We start from the raw sequence: 21025 nt of genomic DNA on the forward strand, positions 1-21025 counted from the left end.
TTAACAGTAACTTGTTTTTCCCTCATTGCTTATTTATAATAAAACATGTTAATCTTAATAACCAGTATTCTGTAGTGACATGAGATCAATATAATCCTTGTGAGCAGTAACTAAAGGGAAAAAAAAACTAAATACACTGAAATATGAGTTGGTGACAGGGGTCAGATGATTCTTTGCTTAATCAGCTCTGATCAATGACTGATTGTTTGAAAGTCAAAAATGTGATCTCCTCCTGATTAGTGAATGCACCATACATAATGTGCTAAACACAACACCCTTTGTTGTGGAAGTTTACTGGGTGAAGAATGAGTTAGCTCTCATAAGCAGCAGCAATGCATCTCAAAATGAAGCCCAGGGAAGCACACAAAAAAAGCAATTTAAAAGGAAACTAAACAGGATGCTGCGACAGAGAGCTACATGCAAGCTGGTGCTGGGCATTTTGCTTTCTTCATCGTTTTGTACTTTGTGTTTGGGTATTTGGATTTTTTTACTTGACTTTTTGGAGTACATTATGTCACTTCTCTGAATTAAACTTAACTCTGAAGTGAAATTACCCCGAACCAACTTCCACAGATATCAGGAAGAATGGAGTACTGGAAAGTTGCTTTGTTTGATTCTTTTAAAGTTCTATTTTTAAGTGAAGTTCTATGACGGTTTTATTGGTAAGAAGTCCCTTAGCTGTGACAGAAATATGTATGGTGCTGATGGTAATAGCTAAAAAATAAAGGTAAATACATGGAAAGGAATACAGGCTACATACCTTTTTTTCTCATATCACATCATAACCAGACCAGGGCTGGCAAATGGTGTTTTGTTGCTACAAGATCACTCCCTTCTGGCAGCAGAATTACCAAAATCTTGTCTTAATGCAGAGCATAGGACACTTGGCAAAGGGGGGACCTGTGTCAGGGGGCTACCACTCTCTAGCAGCAGGTTCACAAAACAGTGGTGCTTTTAATGCACCACACTCATAATCCAAATGAATTTGAGGGGTTACCATCAAGTTTTGAATTCACTCAGTCAAAGAGTCATTCTGCAAGCATACATGATAAAAAAGAGAGATACAATATATACATAAAAAAGTTTTAATATAAATCAAAATTATTACAATACAATATGAAGTCATTGATATGTGAGAATGAGACAAGGGATGATACTAGCAATAATGAAAATATGCAACATTAATGATTATAATTATAAATAATTATTCACGTCAAGAATAATAAATAAAATAGTAACCTACATATAATAGAATTAAGTATAAAAACAATAGTGGCTTAGTGACATGTAACTATTTAAATTTTCATTGCGCAACCATATAACATATGTAGAAATAGGGGGTGGGATTAAATAAAGTCATTTTTCCCACTCCTTTTCGAGTGCAATTTTTTTTTTTTTGTATGTATAGTATGGAATATTTATTATATATAGAGAGAGACAGAGACAGAGATACATACATACATACATTTCTCGTTAATTTTCTTCAACCCGTGTGGGTTGATGTTCAAAGAACAATGTATTTGTCTCTGCCTGCCTCGAAATAAACAACCAACCAGCCAATCAATCAATCATGAGCTTGCTGGGAAGTGAATGAGACCTCAGATTGGGAGCAGCCAACTGTTAGTTAAATGTACGCTGTCTTTTTTGGGGATTAAAACAAAACTTAAATACAAATGTTCATATTCGTGGGATACAAACTCAAAACAGAATGCTGTTATGTCTGCTGCTGTTTTATTCAGCAGGATAACGCCTTTGTTCCAATCAGAGGTGTGATTGGTTGAGCCTTCCAGCTGTATCAATGCGCCAGATCAACTGTGACCCATGCATCTGCTTCAGATCCTCCAAGATCACAGAGAACTTTGTTGGGTTAGCTGTGCAGTGGCATCAAAGATAGTGTGTTCTCATGCTTTCCAGCTCACAGTTGTTGGAAAATCATCCCAATGAATTTACAATCAGCTGATGAGACAGCTTAATATAGTGTACATCCTGTCAGCTTGTTACCTCCCACTACTCTGAACATACTTAATTTATACTACAGGTAAGACCTATTACTAGGTATAACTTCACAGAGCCTCAATTAAAATTATTAATGGCCTGTGGGCTTAGTGGAAAGTACTGTATCTTTAATACCTGCTTAAAGGTTTTTAATGTTATGTTAAAAGGCACTTTTAATCTGACAAATGAGCCTCATCACATATTAATCACATCACATATAAACACCATCTCCATCCGCGCCAGTGTTCTGATGGTTTAACCATACCAATCAGAACGGCATATCTAAACCTGTCGCAATAAGCAATAAACAATTAATTGCATGTTAAATTTAAATTATTTCCGTCTGCGTGTTTGTTTGTCTTCCTTGCGTCTCCCTCTCTCCCAAAGAGTCCAAATGACGGAAGGTTTCTCTCCGGTGCATCTGTCTCCGCTCGCCCCTCCGCTTCTTGTTTCCTTAGCGCAGAGAACGCGTCAGGAACTTGCCAGGTGCATAGTCTGGTTATGTAGCTGAGTGTAGCACGAGAACCCTGTGAGGTGATGGTAGTCGAGATTTGAATAAGACATGGAATTGGTTTCAAAACTGAACCCTACAGCGGCAGTGTGGGTGCACTTTGGATTTAAACCAAATGACCATAGTGAACCACTTAACCCGAATTAGCTGGTATGTCATATTTGTTACAAAAGGTGGCAATACAACAAACGTGCAGCTGCGTCTAAAACACAATCACCCAATGCAGTTTTTCCCGGTTGGAAAAAAAAGTACAACTAGTGGGCCATCTCCGTCTTCCTGACAATCCACAATCACTGGCGCATTTAATTGCCAACCCCAAAACTAAAAGGGCATTACAAATTGGTTCACACTTACAGACAGTCTAGTTCGCTTCATCTCTAAAGAAATGCTGCCCTATGATTTAGTTAAAAAGCCGGCATTTTGAAAAATGTTGTAAACATTTGACAGCCTATACGAACTGCCTGGGAAAACATGCCTGTCTCAAATGGCAATTCCACAGCTGTACAACGACACAAATGATTACATCATTATGCCATTATCATTATATTAGTTGAAAATAGTGTCCAGACGACAATATCGCCTTCATTTCTGGGACAATTTATCGTCCAGCATAATGTGTTGCAATGAAACCTGCACATTGCGCATGCGTTGAACTCCGCTCATCATATCAGCATCCCTCTGGCTACAAGTGGTTTGCATGTATTGCGTATTAATTACACATTACTTAATTGCATGCTTGTAAGAAATTTGTGCAGATTTTTATAATTTTCTTAGCAAGTGGAGCCGTAAAATCACTTAATCTTCTGTTAAATCGTTCACTCTGATGTTGGCTCGAGTTATTAGCATTTAGCACCTTACCCCAAATTGATCAAGACTAAGCATTTCAAAATCTATCAAAACAACATCCCCTTTAAAAATTGTATTTTCTAACAAGCACTCAGTTCCTTGGGGTGCAGATCAGAGACACTTGGCCTGGTCCCTCCACACCTCTGCTCCTGTGAAGAGAGCAGCTTCTGTACTTTCTGCATCAGATGAGAAGAACCTCTCTTCTCCCATCCTCACAACATTCTACAGAGGGACAATAGAGAGCATACTGACCAGCTGCATAACAGTCTGGTTTGGGGCATGCAACGCCTCAGACTGGAAATGTGTACAGAGAGTGGTGAGGACAGCAGAGAGAATCATCGGGAGAGCGCTTCCCTCCATCCATGACACTGCTGGCAGACGCTGCCTGACCAGGGCTAAGACAATCAAAAGAACTATAAAAGGCAAGAGGTTCAGCAGCCCCAAATGCAGAACAATCAGATTCCACCACAGTTTCATTCCACATGTCACAAAGCTATGTTCACACCGAACACGATCAAGGCAAATTATTCGCCTCCCGTTGGTCGCTTGACATTTCGCCTCTCTTTCACAAACAATCGCCGCTGACAACGCAGCCATCCCCCCCATCCCAGCTCGCTTCACCACTTCATCAAATGGAGCCTCTTTCCGCTTGCTGGTTCCTCCTGTCTGTTACACTCGCCGTGGTCGAGATGGATTTTATCGAGCGAGTCACTGTGCTGTATTTAAAGCCGAACAAAGGCGTTGGAACTCTTGTGTCCACCAGTTCCTCAAGAGTACCACCACCTGCGTCTGGATGAAGGTTGCTTTCCGCGGTTCTTTCGTCTTTCTAGTGCCCAATATGAGGAGCTGCAGCCCCGCGTTGGCGGACGGATCCCTCCAGGACATGAACCAAAGGGCGTCCTCGATCAGTAAATCCATCATTGTTCAATAGAAATACAGCCTAATTGTACTGTCTAAACATGTAACACATAAAAACTTTTTCTTTTGCTTAAATAAATGGATGATGAGCTGCCTTAACGTGATGCGAATTGAAAGAAATGTTCGGATTCTTTTTCTACCAAAATTTTAGTTTGTTCTATTGGCAGTTCTGCTTCGTTCTATTCACACGTCTACCAGCTTTTCTTCACTCTGCCCATTTCATGTCATTCGCATCGCGGACCATTAATTCACTCCTGAACGTGCATTTACATAGGGAAAACACATAAATCACTCGCTCCAAGCAGGCACCTTAAGACTGCTAGACTCCCAAAAATCCCCCTCCAATACATACAAAACTAGTCACTTTACATGGTCACTGTACCCCTTTGTACTATCTGCATCATCATATGGTCCATTCATTGTTGCAATACATCCTGCTGCTACATATGTTTGCACTACGCATTTGGTCTCACACATACCATAACCATCCTGTACATATACGGCATCTTTTTTTGGTTTTCTGCTAGGTTTCTGACAAATGTTGAGTAAATAATGAGTATTTTTTATTACTTTCTGTTTCTTTTATATATTTATTCTATAATTTTAATTCTTTTTAATTGCACATACTTACATTTAAAATGTTTCCTCATTGTCTTCGGTTTTTACCTGGAGCCTTACAACGAAATTCCATTCAATTGTACATTGTGAATGTGCAGTTGGATAACAATGAAGTCTAAGTCTAAGCGTAAAACATTTATGATTTATGGAATACGACTGTAGTTTTTACAAGAACGGTTTCAAAATCCACACATTTTTCTGCTAAAGTCCTTGCCCAGACGCCTGGAACCTCCTTTTTCAGAACACGTAGCTGTCATTTCCAACACACTGAGCTGTTTATAATGAACGCTGCCTGTAAGTAATAGGATCAGGGGCCAGTGAGTGTATACGGCTATTGCTTGTGTGGATTCTTATACTGTTATTATTGGGCATGTTAAGTTACCGAAAGCCTTCCTAACAGCAAAGGCAGATTTGTTGTTTGGGAAGGGCTCATTCTTGAAGAATTGAGAAAATTTATTTAGGATACTCTTCAAGTCCTTGATTCCTTTAAAGCTCCTTCCTCAACAGAATACGTAATGCTGGGTCTGTGAGAGCAGCAGCAGCACATACAGTTGTGGCACACATGGATTACTGGCATATTATAGGTCAGCTCCTTAGGGCATTTTGGTTTAATTAAAGATGGTACTCATTAAGTCATCAGTGTTCCACCTACATTATACTTGCCTTTTCATTTCAACTCATTGTTCTGCTGAAGATGTGGTGCAATATAAATTAATAAGAGTGGCTCATAGCATATGATGGATTCTCTAATAAAAACACTGCTTAAGTCTGGCCTTTATGGAAAAGAGGCAAGATGAAAACCATTATTACAAAAAGCCAAGAGAAGTCCTGGTTGGAGAATCTGTTGTTGGAACCAACAGTAGTCGTTCACACCACAAACCTCGCTTTGATAGGAGAGCAACAAGTTGAAAGAAAGCCACTAGAAGTCCCACTGAAGGTTTTCACAGCAGACATGTGAAAGCAGACGTGCTTTGGATGTATGAGACCAAAACTGAACTTTTTGGCCCAGATGTGCAGGAGGCATTAACACTGAACATCAATCTGAATCCCCATCCCCTCTATAAATTGGCATCAGGGCAGTTGAACCCATCACCATTTTGTACCCCTTTTTGTATTCATACCTTGCCTTTTCATCCTGAATCCTGAATCAGTTTCATACCTATGAATGAACTATTTCATACACATGTACTTGAACAATTGTGTATAAGTTTATTGTTCTTCCAGTGAAGTCTTTTTTTTTTTTTTATTTGCATATTATTGTCTGAAAATGTTGCATTACAACTAACCTTATTTCATTCTGGTTCTGATCCAAATTTGGCACATTGATGCTTATAAAATATAACAATGAGATAATCAACTTTAGTAAGTAACCTTCTGCTGGAATATATTTTTTGTACTTCCATTTGGGTCTCTACTGCTTCTAGAGAAAGTCGAAGTGCTAAAATAAAAACATTGAGGTGTTTTTGCTAATAAGTAAATGTGTTGTTGGTGACTGGATAACGAAAACCTTCCGATTTTTCCGTCACAATCGGTGGCCACTGCCCCTCACCTAGCAACCCCCGCTGAGCCCAGTAGGGATGGGAGAGCAGACTTTCAGGAAACGGTTGGGTTCTCCTGCCTGCAGAGAGCTCCAGCGTCCTGCTGCTGAGCTGATAACTCACCGACTCGTTTCGGGAAAGGTAACAGGAAGTTGAAGTGAAATCACAAACCATAGGTGTAGCTTTTGCCAGGGACACGTTGTCTGGTCTGTCCTTTCACTCAGCTAACTATAGCAGGGGCAAGGAGGTTACGTATCGGGTAATTAGCAATGACACATGATCAAGCCCGCTAAGTCCCCTCACCTAGCAACCCAAGCGATGTGAAACGGTAACCTACAAAAATTAAGCACATACATTTTATATCACATCTTGCATTGAAGTTCTAATTATTTTTGGAGTAAAACACATACACAACCTATAATTTTGAGAAGCAGGTGGAACCATTCTGAGTTGCTGCCGCAGAAGCGCAGCCACACCACGGCGCTTCCACACTCAGTGGAATCCCGGGGTAACATTGGCAAAAATACGAATATGGGCTAGTATCATTGCCCCGGTTTCTGTATTCGAGAGGGATAAGTTCTCCGAATAGTGCAAAACTTGAAAGAAGGTTAAGATGAACAATATTTATTCCACAATAGGCCAAAATAACAGCAACAAAATAAGTACACAATGTGAATAATACAGAGAATCAATTTATCCTGAGCACTGGACCACATCTATGCCTTCTTTAAGAGATATGGCAGAACTGTGGCACAAAACATCAGACTCCACCTCTTTTTATACACTAAATGCTCCCACATAGTCGGGCGTACTGTGAGCTGCACGAACTCCATGGGAAGTTTTACCCTTCATAGTCGAGCGTAACTGTTGCCTACATTTCTTGTGGCAAATTCCTACAATTCCCACACTTTCTGCTACTTTGACAAAGCGGCAGAACGGTGGTATAATTTGTGATTAGCGCTGAGCAGCTAGCGCTGAGCAGCTAGCGCTGAGCAGCTAGCGCTGAGCAGCTAGCGCTGAGCAGCTAGCGCTGAGCAGCTAGCGCTGAGCAGCTAGCGCTGAGCGCCGTTTCTTTTCCAGCGGGCTCCCACATGTTAGTGAGAGCAGAGAGGGACTGTGATGCCACACATCCTTTTGACCGCCTGCTTGGAGCAGCTCAGTGTATCAAGCTCAGTGTCACATATAAAACAGTACGATGTTAAGACTTCTTGCTGCCGAGAAGTTTATAGTGTGACACCGTGTACGCATACGCAGCCATAAAAATTGAGTTCTGCACTTACTTGTATGCACGGACACCGCGCATACTCAAGGCAGATTCTGTCTGCGCTAGTATGGGGGGGGGGGGGGGGGGGGCTTAAGCTTCATCCTGTCAAGAGGTTTCCCTTTGTGTGGGTCAGCCTTATCTTATATGGAACCTGGACACAGCTTAGCATCTGGTTTTCAACTGGTTTCCTTAGAGGAAATGAACTGCAGCTATGTGCATACAAAGCAAAATCAGAAACTCCTACATCCTAAAGAAATACAGAGTGTACAATCATTTCTCTTCACATAAGTACATAGTAAAGGCTAACATTATCAATATCCATCTATAACACAAGGCATGTTGTTTTATAGCCTAAACCTCTTTTAAACCTCCCCAACACTTCGCCCCTGAAAAATGTGCATATAATTTCCTTAACCACAGCTGAAAAGACACAGACAACTAATGGTTAGCATGATGCTAAATTAAAATTTCTAATCCCATAGGGATACTAGCACTATTAGCATCTCTTTTTTTCCTCATATTCTCCTGAGCCGTAGGCGCCCTCTTAGGAATAAGTTACTTCCTTACCATTCAGAAACTGTTGCTGCATATTTCATACCTCTCAACTTTTGACGATTGTTGAGAGTGAGATTGTTGACGGGGGGGGGGGGGGGGGGAGGGGTGCTGTTGGTCGATTGAAGACGGTCCAAGGGGGGGGGGGGGGGGGGGGTGCTGTTGTTCGATTGAAGACCGTCCAACGGTGGTGGGGGTGGGGGGGGGGGGTGATGTGCTGTTGTTCGATTCAAGACGGTCACTGTTTTACACGGACTTTAATAACACATGCAGACTTACCATTTAATTCGCACACAACACGGACCGTAGAAGTGTTTCACTGTGGATGAGGGAACCTTGTTTGCGCGGCGCCGGTCCTTGCAGCTGTGTTACCGCTACTACTGGACGTGCGGAAACCATTGTACCGCAAATTGGTTCCGCCATGACGTGAAGCGTCCGTACGCGTGCGTTTCAAGAGTGAGATTTTCATTGTAAGATTGAGATTTTCAAAGTAATGCGTGTGAGCGTGTGCAATTGATGAAATGCGTGTGTCACACGGTCAATGCGTGAGAGTTGAGAGCTATGATATTTGCTGGCTGTGCAGGAGGCTCCAGACTCAGGGCCAAACATGTACCGTTGTACCATTGTGGATCTGTTTGCAGCCAGTTTCACGTGTATAAAGCGCGAGTGTACACATTGAATTGGGGGAAGCAGTTAGCTACAGCGCATTTGCATAAAATTGACAGAACCATAAACAGCTCATTCTGAAAGGAGTTCAAAATAGATGAAACTGGGGAGATGAAATCTCATCTGAGAAGGATTTTGTGCAAAAAATGCAATGAACATCTTTTGTACACCCCATAAACCTACCCTAAATGTTTAAAAGGGAGCATAATAAGTTATACTTAAGGTCACAAGATAATTTTTCTTTAGATTATAGAACATTTATGTAAATTATTGGTGGTTCCAGCGGGTTTGAAATGTGCCTCTGGCGCACTGGTGTTCAGAGTCAGTGGTTAAAGGCTTATGTCTCCAATGTTTTCAATGTTTCCCCTGCTCAGCACACCTGAATCAAATGAATGTTTCATTACTAGGCATCTACAGACTTGATGACATGCTGAGTAGGTAATTCAATCTTTTCAACATGCTGTAAAGGAGACTGGACACTTCTGAAACAGGAACGGTACCTGCTCTTGAGCACATGAGTTGGATAACCCTGTCCTAGCAGGTATGATTGGGTGCATGACCAGTGTCAAAATGTCTCCTGGAAGATGTCTCCCTTTTGTAGCAACAGTATCAGGTGTAAAATGACCAAAAACTGCAGAGGTACAAAACTGCAAAGGAGCAAAAGTAACAACACCCTGGTGATCCCTGGGGATTATTTCCTTCAGGAGGGACAAGGAAACAGAAGATAATTAATTGGTGGATTAGATAAAGCTAAAAACAGGATATTAATGGAAGAAACCTGTTGAAAAGGCTTTAGACTGGGGTGGAGCTTTATTATCCACCAGGTTACTAACTATACATTCAGAGATACAAAAGGGTTTAGATTAAAGCATATTCATGAATTCTCCAACACAAGACTATTAGATTTTTCCTGTTTAAGAAGCATTTTAGTGCCACAAGTTTAGTGTTTTAACAATATTCTAATACTAGCCTGTAAATGCGTTGCAACTAAACAAAAACAACAATGGTAGTTAAATGTTGATTAAAGCCGGTGGAAGATTGTTGATCTCAGACATTCTCACTGATATGCAAAGCAGGCAAAGGCGTCCCAAACTAACCGTCCAATTTCTAGCCAGAATTTATAAATATATTTCAAAGTAAAATAAGTGGACCTCCATTTGTTTATGTAATGGTTGTTTAATCTGCATGGCCTCAAAACACAAAGCTGGGCTGTGAGAATACAGATCGGCTGTGTGGTGGCTGAGACAAACAAGCGGCAGGCTTCTGGTCGTTGCCAACCAAAGACAAGGTCTCTCTCGCTGTTTTAGATATCTACCCTCATTTGTAATTGTGACATCTTGTAATGCTTCACTTCTGTGACGCCACCTTCGTCTTTCTGTCTCCCAGCAGGGCGGTCGTTGGACACCGAGAGCCGCTGCCTGATGACAGTAAAGACAATATTACTATTTTCACCCGGATCCTAGACAGGCTGCTGGATGGATATGACAACCGGCTACGTCCCGGGCTCGGAGGTAATCAATGATATTTGTTAGATAAATCACAGACACTCACAGAGAGAAAATGTTTTTTAGCCATGATGGTGACGGCATCAAACTGCTCAGAGTACCACAGCAGACTAAAGAAAAGAAAAAACAAGCATGGGGATAATGTGAGCAGAATTACTTATCACACTTTATAAGTGGATGTTTATTTACATTTAATGATGTCAGGTGTGTTGTTTTTTTTCATATGTCGCCCTTCTAAATAATTTCGACAGTGCAAGCAAATGTCCTGTGCAGTTCCTATAAAGTTGTTGTTCTACACTCGGGATGTTATTTACAAATCAGTTCACAGAAGAGGAGTCTGTGCATTCAGTGGGGATTTGTGTCTAATTTAATTCGATTCATTTTAGTGGAGAATCAGTTGCAGTGACCACAGGGAAAAAACTGTTGGCCTCTCAAGGTCGGGCGTATGTGAAAGCTGATGTCCTGAAAACAAGTAAGTGAAGGTTGGCATGTTGCTCTGGCTCGAACACAGTCAGCAGTTACAGCAGCGGTGCTTGGCAAAGCTTATGAAGGTTATATAGGTTTGAAGGTACTTCAAAGCCTTCGGCGCTTTCCATCTATACCTCCATGCACTTTATAGACACATGCAGAGTCCAGAAAGGACTTTTGACTTTCACCACACTGGGGTCTTGTCTGTGTTATAGCAGAAAATTCTAAGAAAGTCTTGCTTTATGCAGTGGCGGCTACTGATAAAAAAAAAAATTGGGGGGGTGGGGGGGATTTGGGGCGCACAAGAGGTCGGGGATTACAACACAGCAATAAATGCTCCTTAAAAATAAATTTGTCCACAGTCACTTGCCTGCTGCTGGGTTTTTAAATCTGTCCGGTCTGGTCTAAATTCCTTTATCCGCTTTTGTCCTCCAGCAAAGGTCTTATGAAATTATTGTTTTTTTTAAATAAATGTCCAAATTTTATTTCTCAGTCACAATTGTCTTGTCATTGTTGTTATTGCATGAATGATATATTTGAGGGACTGTGCATCTTAGCTGCCAGGGATGTTACTTTGATTTACAGGTATCAGGAATTAATCTGATTGCATGAAGAATATCACAAAAAACCCTGATTGGCTACAGGCACAGAAAGCTATGCCCCAAGGAGACTCGTTAAGTAACCAATTACAGGCAAGGATGAAGTCACATCAAAGCCAAAAGTATGAGAATATCCATACACACTCATCTGTCTGGTGTAAACTGTCTCTTGCAATAAAAAATATGGATTTAGAGTTACACAAAACTAAACTCGAATAAACTCAAAATGGAATGGGAATGGGAAAGTCAAACACATTTTTAGAGAGAATAGATATGTGATCACTTCTTTTTATTTTGTAAGTTATGTTTACTGCATCCAAACTTGTTTACTGCAATTAAAGGGCCCCCTACTGACAAGCTAACACTGACTATGAGGGACACATGGTTCCTTGGTGTGACTGTCTCCAGAAATCAAAAAGTATTTTCCATTGCCATGTGCCAATTATAGTGCACTGAACATATTTATTAAAAAAAAAATGTGATACAGACCAAGTATGTACGCCTTAGACCTCAACGCAGGTGACCCAGGTTTGACTCCCTTTCTGTCAGCCTACTTTCGATAAAAGGGCAACAAGTGCTACAAAAAATAATATTATACATAGTCTTATTCTAGGGGAATGTTTTTGTTGCAACTAATGAATATTCCAGGACTCATATTTAAACCTGATTACATGCAGAGAACATGTGCTCCAATGTTTTGTGTTTAATTTTCCGTTACTTTATCCACTACCTGCAACTTTATTCACAACAGACTGCATAACACCTGGTGTTCAAAATATATTGGGGGTATGTACAGAAGGTGTTATGTTTCAAGGCATTAGAGAAAGCATGTTTTTATGAAAATGGTCTCGGGTTGGTATCTAACAGACCTCATGAACTGAGGATGTGCCTTGCTAGCATGCATGGTTTCGCCATCAGATCCTACTGCACCTTTAAAATTCGGTAAGTTGCTCTGCAGTGATTCAGATAATAGTTTAGTCATACATTCTATGGCAAACAGATTTAATAATTCCTGAGACCAATAAATTAGTGACGTTTTATCTAGGTAATGCTATATTAGCTATTTTTAGCTATGGCTATCAGGATTTAGATTTACTGTTTGTGTCTCCAATTTGGAGCTTTGTTGGATTTTACATAATGAGTGATATAGCTATGTTGTAGGGCTTACTCAATAATACACAATAAAATTGTTAAAGTAAACATCTTAAAAGATGCCTGCAGCAAAAAGCAGAAGTCACATGATACGAAGGGCCCCACAGTTTTACTAATCACTGTCTCTGCACAGAGGGGTTCGCTGTAAACCTAGATATAATTTTTTTATGAAATCAATTACTGTACATACCTTGGCATATGTTCATTGCCACAGTAACTTTTTGGTATTTGGATTTTTGAATCCTATTATCAGATATGCTCATGAACCTTTGCGCTGCAAAAGGTTCAGTGATAAAGAAAATTGAATTTAGAATGTTTTACGAATAAAAATCATTCATATTTAGCACACCTCAGTCAAATTACCATCTTTTTCGGACCATAGGGCACACTTATAATCCTTAAAATTTGACAAAAATTTATGGCACGCCTTTTATATTATTAAAGTAGTGCTTACTGACCAATTTTATGTGGTACAATGTGCTCAAAAATCTGTTAAAATGTGTAAGTATGACTTTGGTTAGCAACGAAGCCGCTCCGCTCAATGGATATTCGGAGCATTACGGTAAGGCAAGGTAAGGCAAATTTATTTATATAGCACAATTCAGTACAGAGACAATGCAAAGTGCTTTACATGATTAAAATATAGGAAAATAAAACAGAATAAAAGCAAGTAGGGATAGTGTATAAACAAAAAAGAACATTTGAAAACAGTAAAACATTTTAACTTGAACATTCAAAGGCAATTCTAAACAAATGTGTTTTTAATCTCGATTTAAAGGAACTTAGGCTTTCAGCACTTTTACAGTTTTCTGGAAGTTTGTTCCAGATAAGTGGAGCATAGGAACTGAATGCTGCTTCTCCATGTTTAGTTCTGGTTCTAGGTATGCAAAGTAGGCTGGAGCCAGAAGACCTGAGTGGTCTGGAGGGTTTATACGCTGATAACAAGTCTGTGATGTATTTAGGAGCTAAGCCATTTAAGGATTTATAGACTAACAGAAGTATTTTAAAGTCTATTCTCTGAGATACAGGGAGCCAGTGTAAGGACTTTAGAACTGGGGTTATGTGCTCTACTTTCTTAGTCTTAGTGAGGACGCAGGCAGCAGCGTTCTGGATCAGCTGCAGCTGTCTGATCCACTTTTTAGGCAGACCTGTGAAAACACCGTTGCAGTAATCAATTCTACTAAAAATAAACGCATGGATTAGTTTTTCCAGATCCTGCTGAGACATTAGTCCTTTAATCCTGGAAATGTTCCTCAGGTGATAGAAAGCCGACCTTGTAATTGTCTTTAGATGCTTTTGAAGGTTCAGGTCTGAGTCCATCACTACACCCAGGTTTCGGGCCTGATTAGTGGTTCCTAGCTGAAGCGACTGAAGCTGTGTGCTAACTTTTGATCTCTCCTCTATTGGTCCAAAAATTATTACTTCTGTTTTCTTTTTATTCAACTGAAGAAAATTTTGGCACATCCACGTATTGATTTCTTCTAGGCATTTACTCAGTGCCTGAATTGGTTCATAGTCACCTGGTGACATGGTGATGTAAAGCTGTGTGTCGTCTGCATAGTTATGGTAGCTGATGTTGTTATTTTTTATTATCTGAGCTAGGGGGAGCATGTAGATATTGAAGAGGAGGGGACCCAGGATGGACCCTTGGGGAACCCCACATGTGATTTTTGTCGTCTGGGATGTAAAGTTACCTACTGATACAAAAAAGTCCCTGTCCTTTAAGTAGGATTTAAACCAGTGGAGAGCTGTACCAGAGAGGCCGACCCAGTTCTCCAGGCGTTCTAACAGAATGGAGTGATCATCAGTATCAAATGCTGCACTGAGGTCCAATAGTACCAGCACGTGGTTCTTCCACAGTCTGTATTTATATGGATGTCATTGAACACCTTGATAAGGGTACACTGTGTCACTACCTGATCGGACCCCTGAGCTGTCTACAAGGCTGCCTGGCAGTTTAGTGTATATATTGTGTATTTGGTCACAATTTGCTGATTTTTATTTGCAAAAACATTTTTCCTCCACTTTACAACACTACGTTGTGTTCACTTACAGAGCCAATAAAATGTATTTAAGGCATTGGTTGTACCACAACAAAATCTGGAAAAACTTTGAGTACTGTCTGTAATTATCAATGCAGTAGATGTCTTATCCTCCAGGGTATTAATTTGCTGTAAGTTTTTAGTCTTTATCTTATTGCTGCATTCATTAAACTGGGGCTAATCTTAAGTTTTCTCGCATCTTGGCTGTTTTGTTTTTCATCAATCCAAAAGGTCTCCGTCTATCTGATGCCAGTATGGGGCACTTTAGCTCGCAGAAACGATGCACCGGCACACGGATCCTGATGAAGTCAGGCCACTTTGTGCAGCGCCATTATGGAAATGTATCCCTCCCTTGGGCGAAAGTCTTTGTTCAATCACACCCAAATGGCAAATAAGCATATATGTCAGTGAAAATCCCACTAATTGAGGCCATTTGATCCAAATATTCATCCCTCCAAGGACAACATACTGCATAACAGTAAGCCCACATGCTCATCAAGCAGGATTCATTATTTCTCAACCAGCCAGCTGGAATGTCCATTTCTGCTCTAGTGCTTGTTACTCAAGCCTCGAGCCCGCCTGGGGGGGGCTAGAGTCACCATGCTGGGTAACCTGGTCTCTGTGGCAGCAACCGTGAAGACAAGACCACACACTGGTCATAATTGTCATGTTCCACTAGAATGATGTGAGTTATCTTTTTTTTTAACATCATGTTTTTTTGGAAATAAACACTGAGTTGAGGGTGCAGGAATACATCTGTGAATATGGCTACCTTTGTTCTTCCAGCTCAATACTGTAAGTCACTTTGATCATGGGTCACAAATCGACCACTGCTTGCAAACATTCATTGGCACCTCGGTAATATGCCTTAAAAAAAAGATGAATCTTTTTTGCAGTAGCAAAATCTTAAAATAAGTTTCAAGAAATCCAGGTTTTAAGCATTTCACAAGGAAAGCACATACAGCAAGGGGTGCTTAACAGTTCCTCTTTGCAGTCTCTCTCTGTAGTCCTGTCTTCTGCTATCTTCTCTTCAGACCTTCAGATGGTTGATTTTGTTAGATGAAGTGTTTCTGTGTTTACCAGAACTTCTTCGGTTTATTGGCAGAGACCATAAGAGTGTTTACTTAAATGTTCCAATCAAAGAATTCATGTTGCCACCAGGGACGAAGGCTGCAAATTAGCCCATGGCTACAAGCCTTATGTACTTGGACATCGGCCACCTGTTTGGTTGCAATGTTTAATTGTACTGTCCCTGTCAAATAAATAAATAAATAAACTTGGGAGGGAAATAGTCCCACAGCGTCACAGATTCTCCCTCCTACTGAACAGTGGGCCTGAGATGCTTTTGCACATGTCCGTCCATTGTGTAACGCCAAACCCACCGGCGGTTCTTTGCTGAAAAGCTCAACATCTCCATGGAACCTCATGGATCCAGGTCAAGCCCAAGTAGAGTTTAGCAAACTTGTTTTTACGTTTGTGGCAGTAGAACCTGAAAAGCTTCCTTCTGGCGTCCCTTCCACACGACCACTTAGCATGCAGACCATGCCTTACAGTTGTCATGGAGAGTTGGCTCCTCACCCAGTGGCTCAAAAGGGGGCTCGGTGTTATGTCATAATAATACACACACACACACACACACACACACACACACACACACACACACAAAGCATACATTTACGAATCATTTACTAGAACTTCCCACGATTATGTAATGTTATAATTGAAAAAAAATCCATTCATACTTTAGTCATTGTCTGAAAAGAAAAAGTACATCTACAGCTTACTTTAATCACTGTCCAGAGCTTGTATCTGTGGTAGACCCTTTGCAAACAATCAGATTAGAAAAGTAGGAAATACAATCTCATTTTATTTCGAGCAGCATCCGCAGCTGCTGTTCTGCTGCATGGGCCTGGCATATTGCTGTAAACAGAAAGAGGGCAACTTGTTCTGTTTCCCTGCGTAAACCTGCCATGCAAACTGCTGACTCTGGGTTGTGATAATCACATATTTGGAGGAGCCATTTGTGTTGCAGAAATGATTAATGTGAAAGTGGATCTTTTCTCACAGAGGGCCCCTTTGCCAAAGGATTACAGACTTTACCTGTGGGTGGTCGCTTAGATCTGGGACACAGTTAGAGCTCAGGATCCATTCACTTCAGGAGAAAGGGCTCATCTATCTCTAGTTGAAGCTGCTCCACTGGGAATAGCAATTTGTCTCGCCAGTGGCCCAAGAGCCTGCTTGGCATGATTGCCCCAGAGGAGCTGATTCAGCCCACACTGAAGAGGGCAACTTTTGACTGTCGTGACTTTTATCGCATGCCCTAGTTAATACTATATTTGAATTATTTATTACAATTTCAGAGTTGGTCCCTGTCTGTTGTGTAATTTACAGCGGATCTAAAAATCTGACCTCCCCCCCCCCTGTTAAAATGCTGGCTCCCTGTAATGTAAAATATGCAACTATGGCAAAAAGATTTTAACTTTTTCCATCTTTAATGTGACATCTGAATCTGACATTGGGAGAAAATGTTTATGTTAAAAGGAGAATATTAAAAACGAAATAGCTGCAAAAACCTGGTTAAACTAATTATAAAAAAACCTGATTTAGTCTTTTTTGTATGGAGTCTATTTGCATACCACATCTTGACCTGTTAATATTTGTTCACACTACCTTGCAACAGTTATCTGACTTTCCATCAGATTGTTGTTGTCCACTGAGCCAATAGATGTTTGCTCAGATTTAGTCCTGATCTAAACTAGAAATTTCTTTTAGTGATGCAAAAAGAAATTGATTGTGATCCATATTTGGATTCAAGTAAAGAAAAAAAAAAAAAAAAAAAACTCCATTTAATTTCAGCTTTTTTTTTTTTTTTTTGCAGAGATTTGAAGGTTTTGGGTCAAAACGGAATGATTTTTGAAACTCGTAATGACTCCTACTACTAAAAGCAGCAAAGATCTTCCAATATGATCCTTGGTAGATTTTGAATATGTATCAGTTATTTGTGGAGTATCTATCTATCTATCTATCTATCTATCTATCTATCTATCTATCTATCTATCTATCTATCTATCTATCTATCTATCGATCGATCGATCGATCGATCGATCTGGCACTTTGATGTTTTGGTGATTTCAGGAAAATTTGCAGTGGTTGTGTACAGGGGGATGAGTATGAAGCAAGGCAGTGCCCTATAAAAGTATTCACACTATGTCACCTTAAATTCAATGTATTTTACTGGGGATTGCTGCGATACAGCAACACAAAGAAAGGCATAACTGGGAAGTGTATGCAAAAAAATATAAGGCTTTTAACATTTTCTTTAAAAAATGCAAATCGGAAAATGGGGTGAGCATGTGCGTTTTTCAGACACTTTAAGTTTGACCCCTCTATATCCAGTGCAACCAACTGCCTTACCCTGAACGTACTGTCACACAGTTTTAGCTGGTAGTGGCAGTATCAAGCTATGGGGATGCTCTTCTTCAGAGGGGACAGGAAAGCTTGTTGGAGTTGATGGCAGGATGGATGTTGCCAAATACAGGAAAATCCTGGAAGAAAATTAACTGTGAGAAAAATGAACTCCACAATGTGAGGATTTTTATTTGTGGAAAATGCATTGTTTCAAAATATTACAACTACATTCTTTGAGGTCGTAATGGGACAAAATGTGTAGCAGTTCAGTGGGTGTGAGTATTTTTGCAATTACATTACTATGGTTTAATAAATGAAGTGACTGTAAGACAGAGAGGAAAAGCAGATTTTAAGGACAATATCCTGGGTGATAAGATGTGTAAAATGCCTGTTATGTGAACAAAGAAGACAAATGCTGAACATCTGTGTTTCCTTCCTGAATTCCAAGTCCCTTAGGTACTGTTAAACGTTTTTGGGGCAAGCTGACTAAAATTAATATGTGCAAAAAGGGATGTCTTCTTTCCAAAAACGACATTTCAAGCATGACCCAGAGCGGGGGTTTTTTATGCTTTGGTGGATGAGCCTCGTCGAACAAATGGTAGTTTTACTCATAAACAGTCTTTCCAAAGGCTCAGATGTTGCTCAAAGCAACATTTTACAGCTGAATTGAGGTCAGGGTATAAAAAAAAGGGGAAAAAAAAGAAACTCATGTGCCAAGTCTTTGGAATTGGTATTACCAATGCTGTTTAGCACCACTTGAGGATACGTTCTAGCAAATCTGTGATACTATTGGCCCAACATTATGTTCTAAAACTTGCAGCGTATAGCTTAACAAGAAAGATATGGATCGGACAAGATTAGGAACAAAGACAGTTTGAATCCATGGATTAAACTACAGAGGAAGGAGCAGAGTTAGAGTGGTAACTCAGTAGGCTTTGTGCAGCCAATTTTTACATTTCCACACCATGTGATCCAATATCACATATATAAGCCAGAGTCTGTCAATGCCCAGGATTAGTCTAGATTAAAAAGGCTTAAATAGGCATTTGTTTTAATTATTAAATACATTTCTATAGATATCTGAATGTGCACAGTTTCTTCCACACAGTATCAAAAGAAAAAAGCACAACAACCACATCTAAGGCTTTGGATCGACCAAGCTCTAGTCAGACACTGACGTTGTAAATGGAGGAATTTCCAGACCACGTGTTGATTGATTTACGGCTCCATCAATAGCACTGATTAGCAAAGAAGCAAATGTAATGGGTCCAGCTGCCTTAAAGAGATGCAGCAGTAGATTTTTTTTTCTCACTTCTGTCTGGAACCTAATAAGTGGATTTGGTAGTGAAATGTTTTGTAATAATAATAATCTATTGCTTTTTTGCACAAGTTGCCCTGTTTCATTGACCTTTATGTTGGTTTCATTTATGTCACTTCAATATAGCTGTTACTTCAGCTGCATTACAGATTCATGGTTTATAAGAAATTACTCAGCCATTATAATGATATGTGAAGATTATAATCAGTCCAGTTTTTCATTTACAAGAAAAACTTTTTAAAGATTGCAATACTGAACTACAATTTCCATAATTCTATAGTTGAAATAAATATTAGAAATAATAGAACAGAATTGAATATAAAAAAAACATTGCAGTGTTTTAGCTGTAAAGTGACGATCACCATAGAAGAATTTCTTTTTAAATGTCAGAAATGTTTATTAGAAAGTTTTGAGTTCTTTGTTTATAATTCTCACAAAAATAAAGATAAAAAGTGAGATGGGAAAATGTGTAGTTTTCATTTAGTTGCATAATAATTCTGCACAATGAAGGTGCGTTCACAGCGAACGTGAACAAAGCACATTTCTTGCCTGCAATTACCTAGAATAAAACACTGCGGTGTTTTAGCTGTAATGTGACAGTCACATAGAAGCATACGCATATTCAGATAAATGGTAAATGGCTTGTACTTGTATAGCTTTTAAATAGTCTTGACGCCCGCCAAAGACTATTTACACTACAGTCTTAGTCATTGACCCATTCACACACACATTCACACCCTGACGGTGGTGAGCTATGTAAGTAGCTCCAGCTGCCCTGGGGCAGGCTGACAGAGGTGAGGCTGCCATACAATGGCGCCACCGTGCCCTCTGACCACCGACAGCAGGCAATGCGGGTAAAGTGTCTTAGAACATTAGAATATTCCTGTTGTTTATACTAATTTTTCACAATGATTTTTCCTTCCACTTAGATTTCCTTTAACATTCTTTGATATTGTTTCCTGTGGACAGCCGAGATCTTTAGCAACAACCTTTGGAGGCTCATCCTTCTTGTGGACTGGCTCAATGACTCGACAATTGTCAAGTTTTTAATGATATTCTAATTTGTTGAAGAGAGAACCTGTACGGTGGGTGTGAGATGCATTCATGCCGTTGCTCTGCATTGGCTCTTCGCCTAATGTAGTTTTTTTGTCTGTTTTAGGTAAATGTAACCAGAGCTAAACATCTTTCACATTCCTATAAAGGGAATCTTTTTGTACAGAGCCTGAACTTGAATCATGAGCTGTTGCTTTTCTCTTTTCTCAGAGAGTGTCACAGAAGTGAGGACAAACATCTATGTGACGAGTTTTGGGCCGGTGTCAGACACAGACATGGTGAGTGCAATTTTAAGTAGGCTAAATAAAGAAGATTCCCCATCTAGCGTGGAATCGCCGTGCTGTTGTTTGGCTAAAGTAATCTGAATTAATAGATCATCTGAAAAAACAAGCTAGTGTGGTAATGGTGGTTTGCTTGCTTTTACTTTTTTATGTTTTCATTTTCCTTTAAATTGTATCTACCCTTTTTAAGAATTTATTTTGAAAACCCTGGTCAAAATAGACAATATACATGGTGTGCAAAATTAGTGAGTATTTTGACCATCTCATCCTTATTTGGCATATTTCTGTCTC

At 39.9% G+C, this 21025-nt stretch overlaps 1 protein-coding gene across 1 annotated transcript in view; it reads left to right on the forward strand.

Moving 5' to 3' along the window:
* gabra3 (gamma-aminobutyric acid type A receptor subunit alpha3) overlaps positions 1 to 21025 on the forward strand; it is a gene marked incomplete in the record, with an annotated part of 170635 nt that overhangs the window by 74475 nt on the left and 75135 nt on the right. Inside the window, 2 exon segments of the mRNA XM_036143367.1 lie at positions 10295 to 10419; positions 20664 to 20731. Of these exon segments, the coding sequence (XP_035999260.1) occupies positions 10295 to 10419; positions 20664 to 20731 (193 nt within the window).

This window comes from Fundulus heteroclitus, chromosome 11, assembly GCF_011125445.2.
Source record: "Fundulus heteroclitus isolate FHET01 chromosome 11, MU-UCD_Fhet_4.1, whole genome shotgun sequence".
In the NCBI taxonomy this organism is placed as follows: Eukaryota; Metazoa; Chordata; class Actinopteri; order Cyprinodontiformes; family Fundulidae; genus Fundulus; species Fundulus heteroclitus.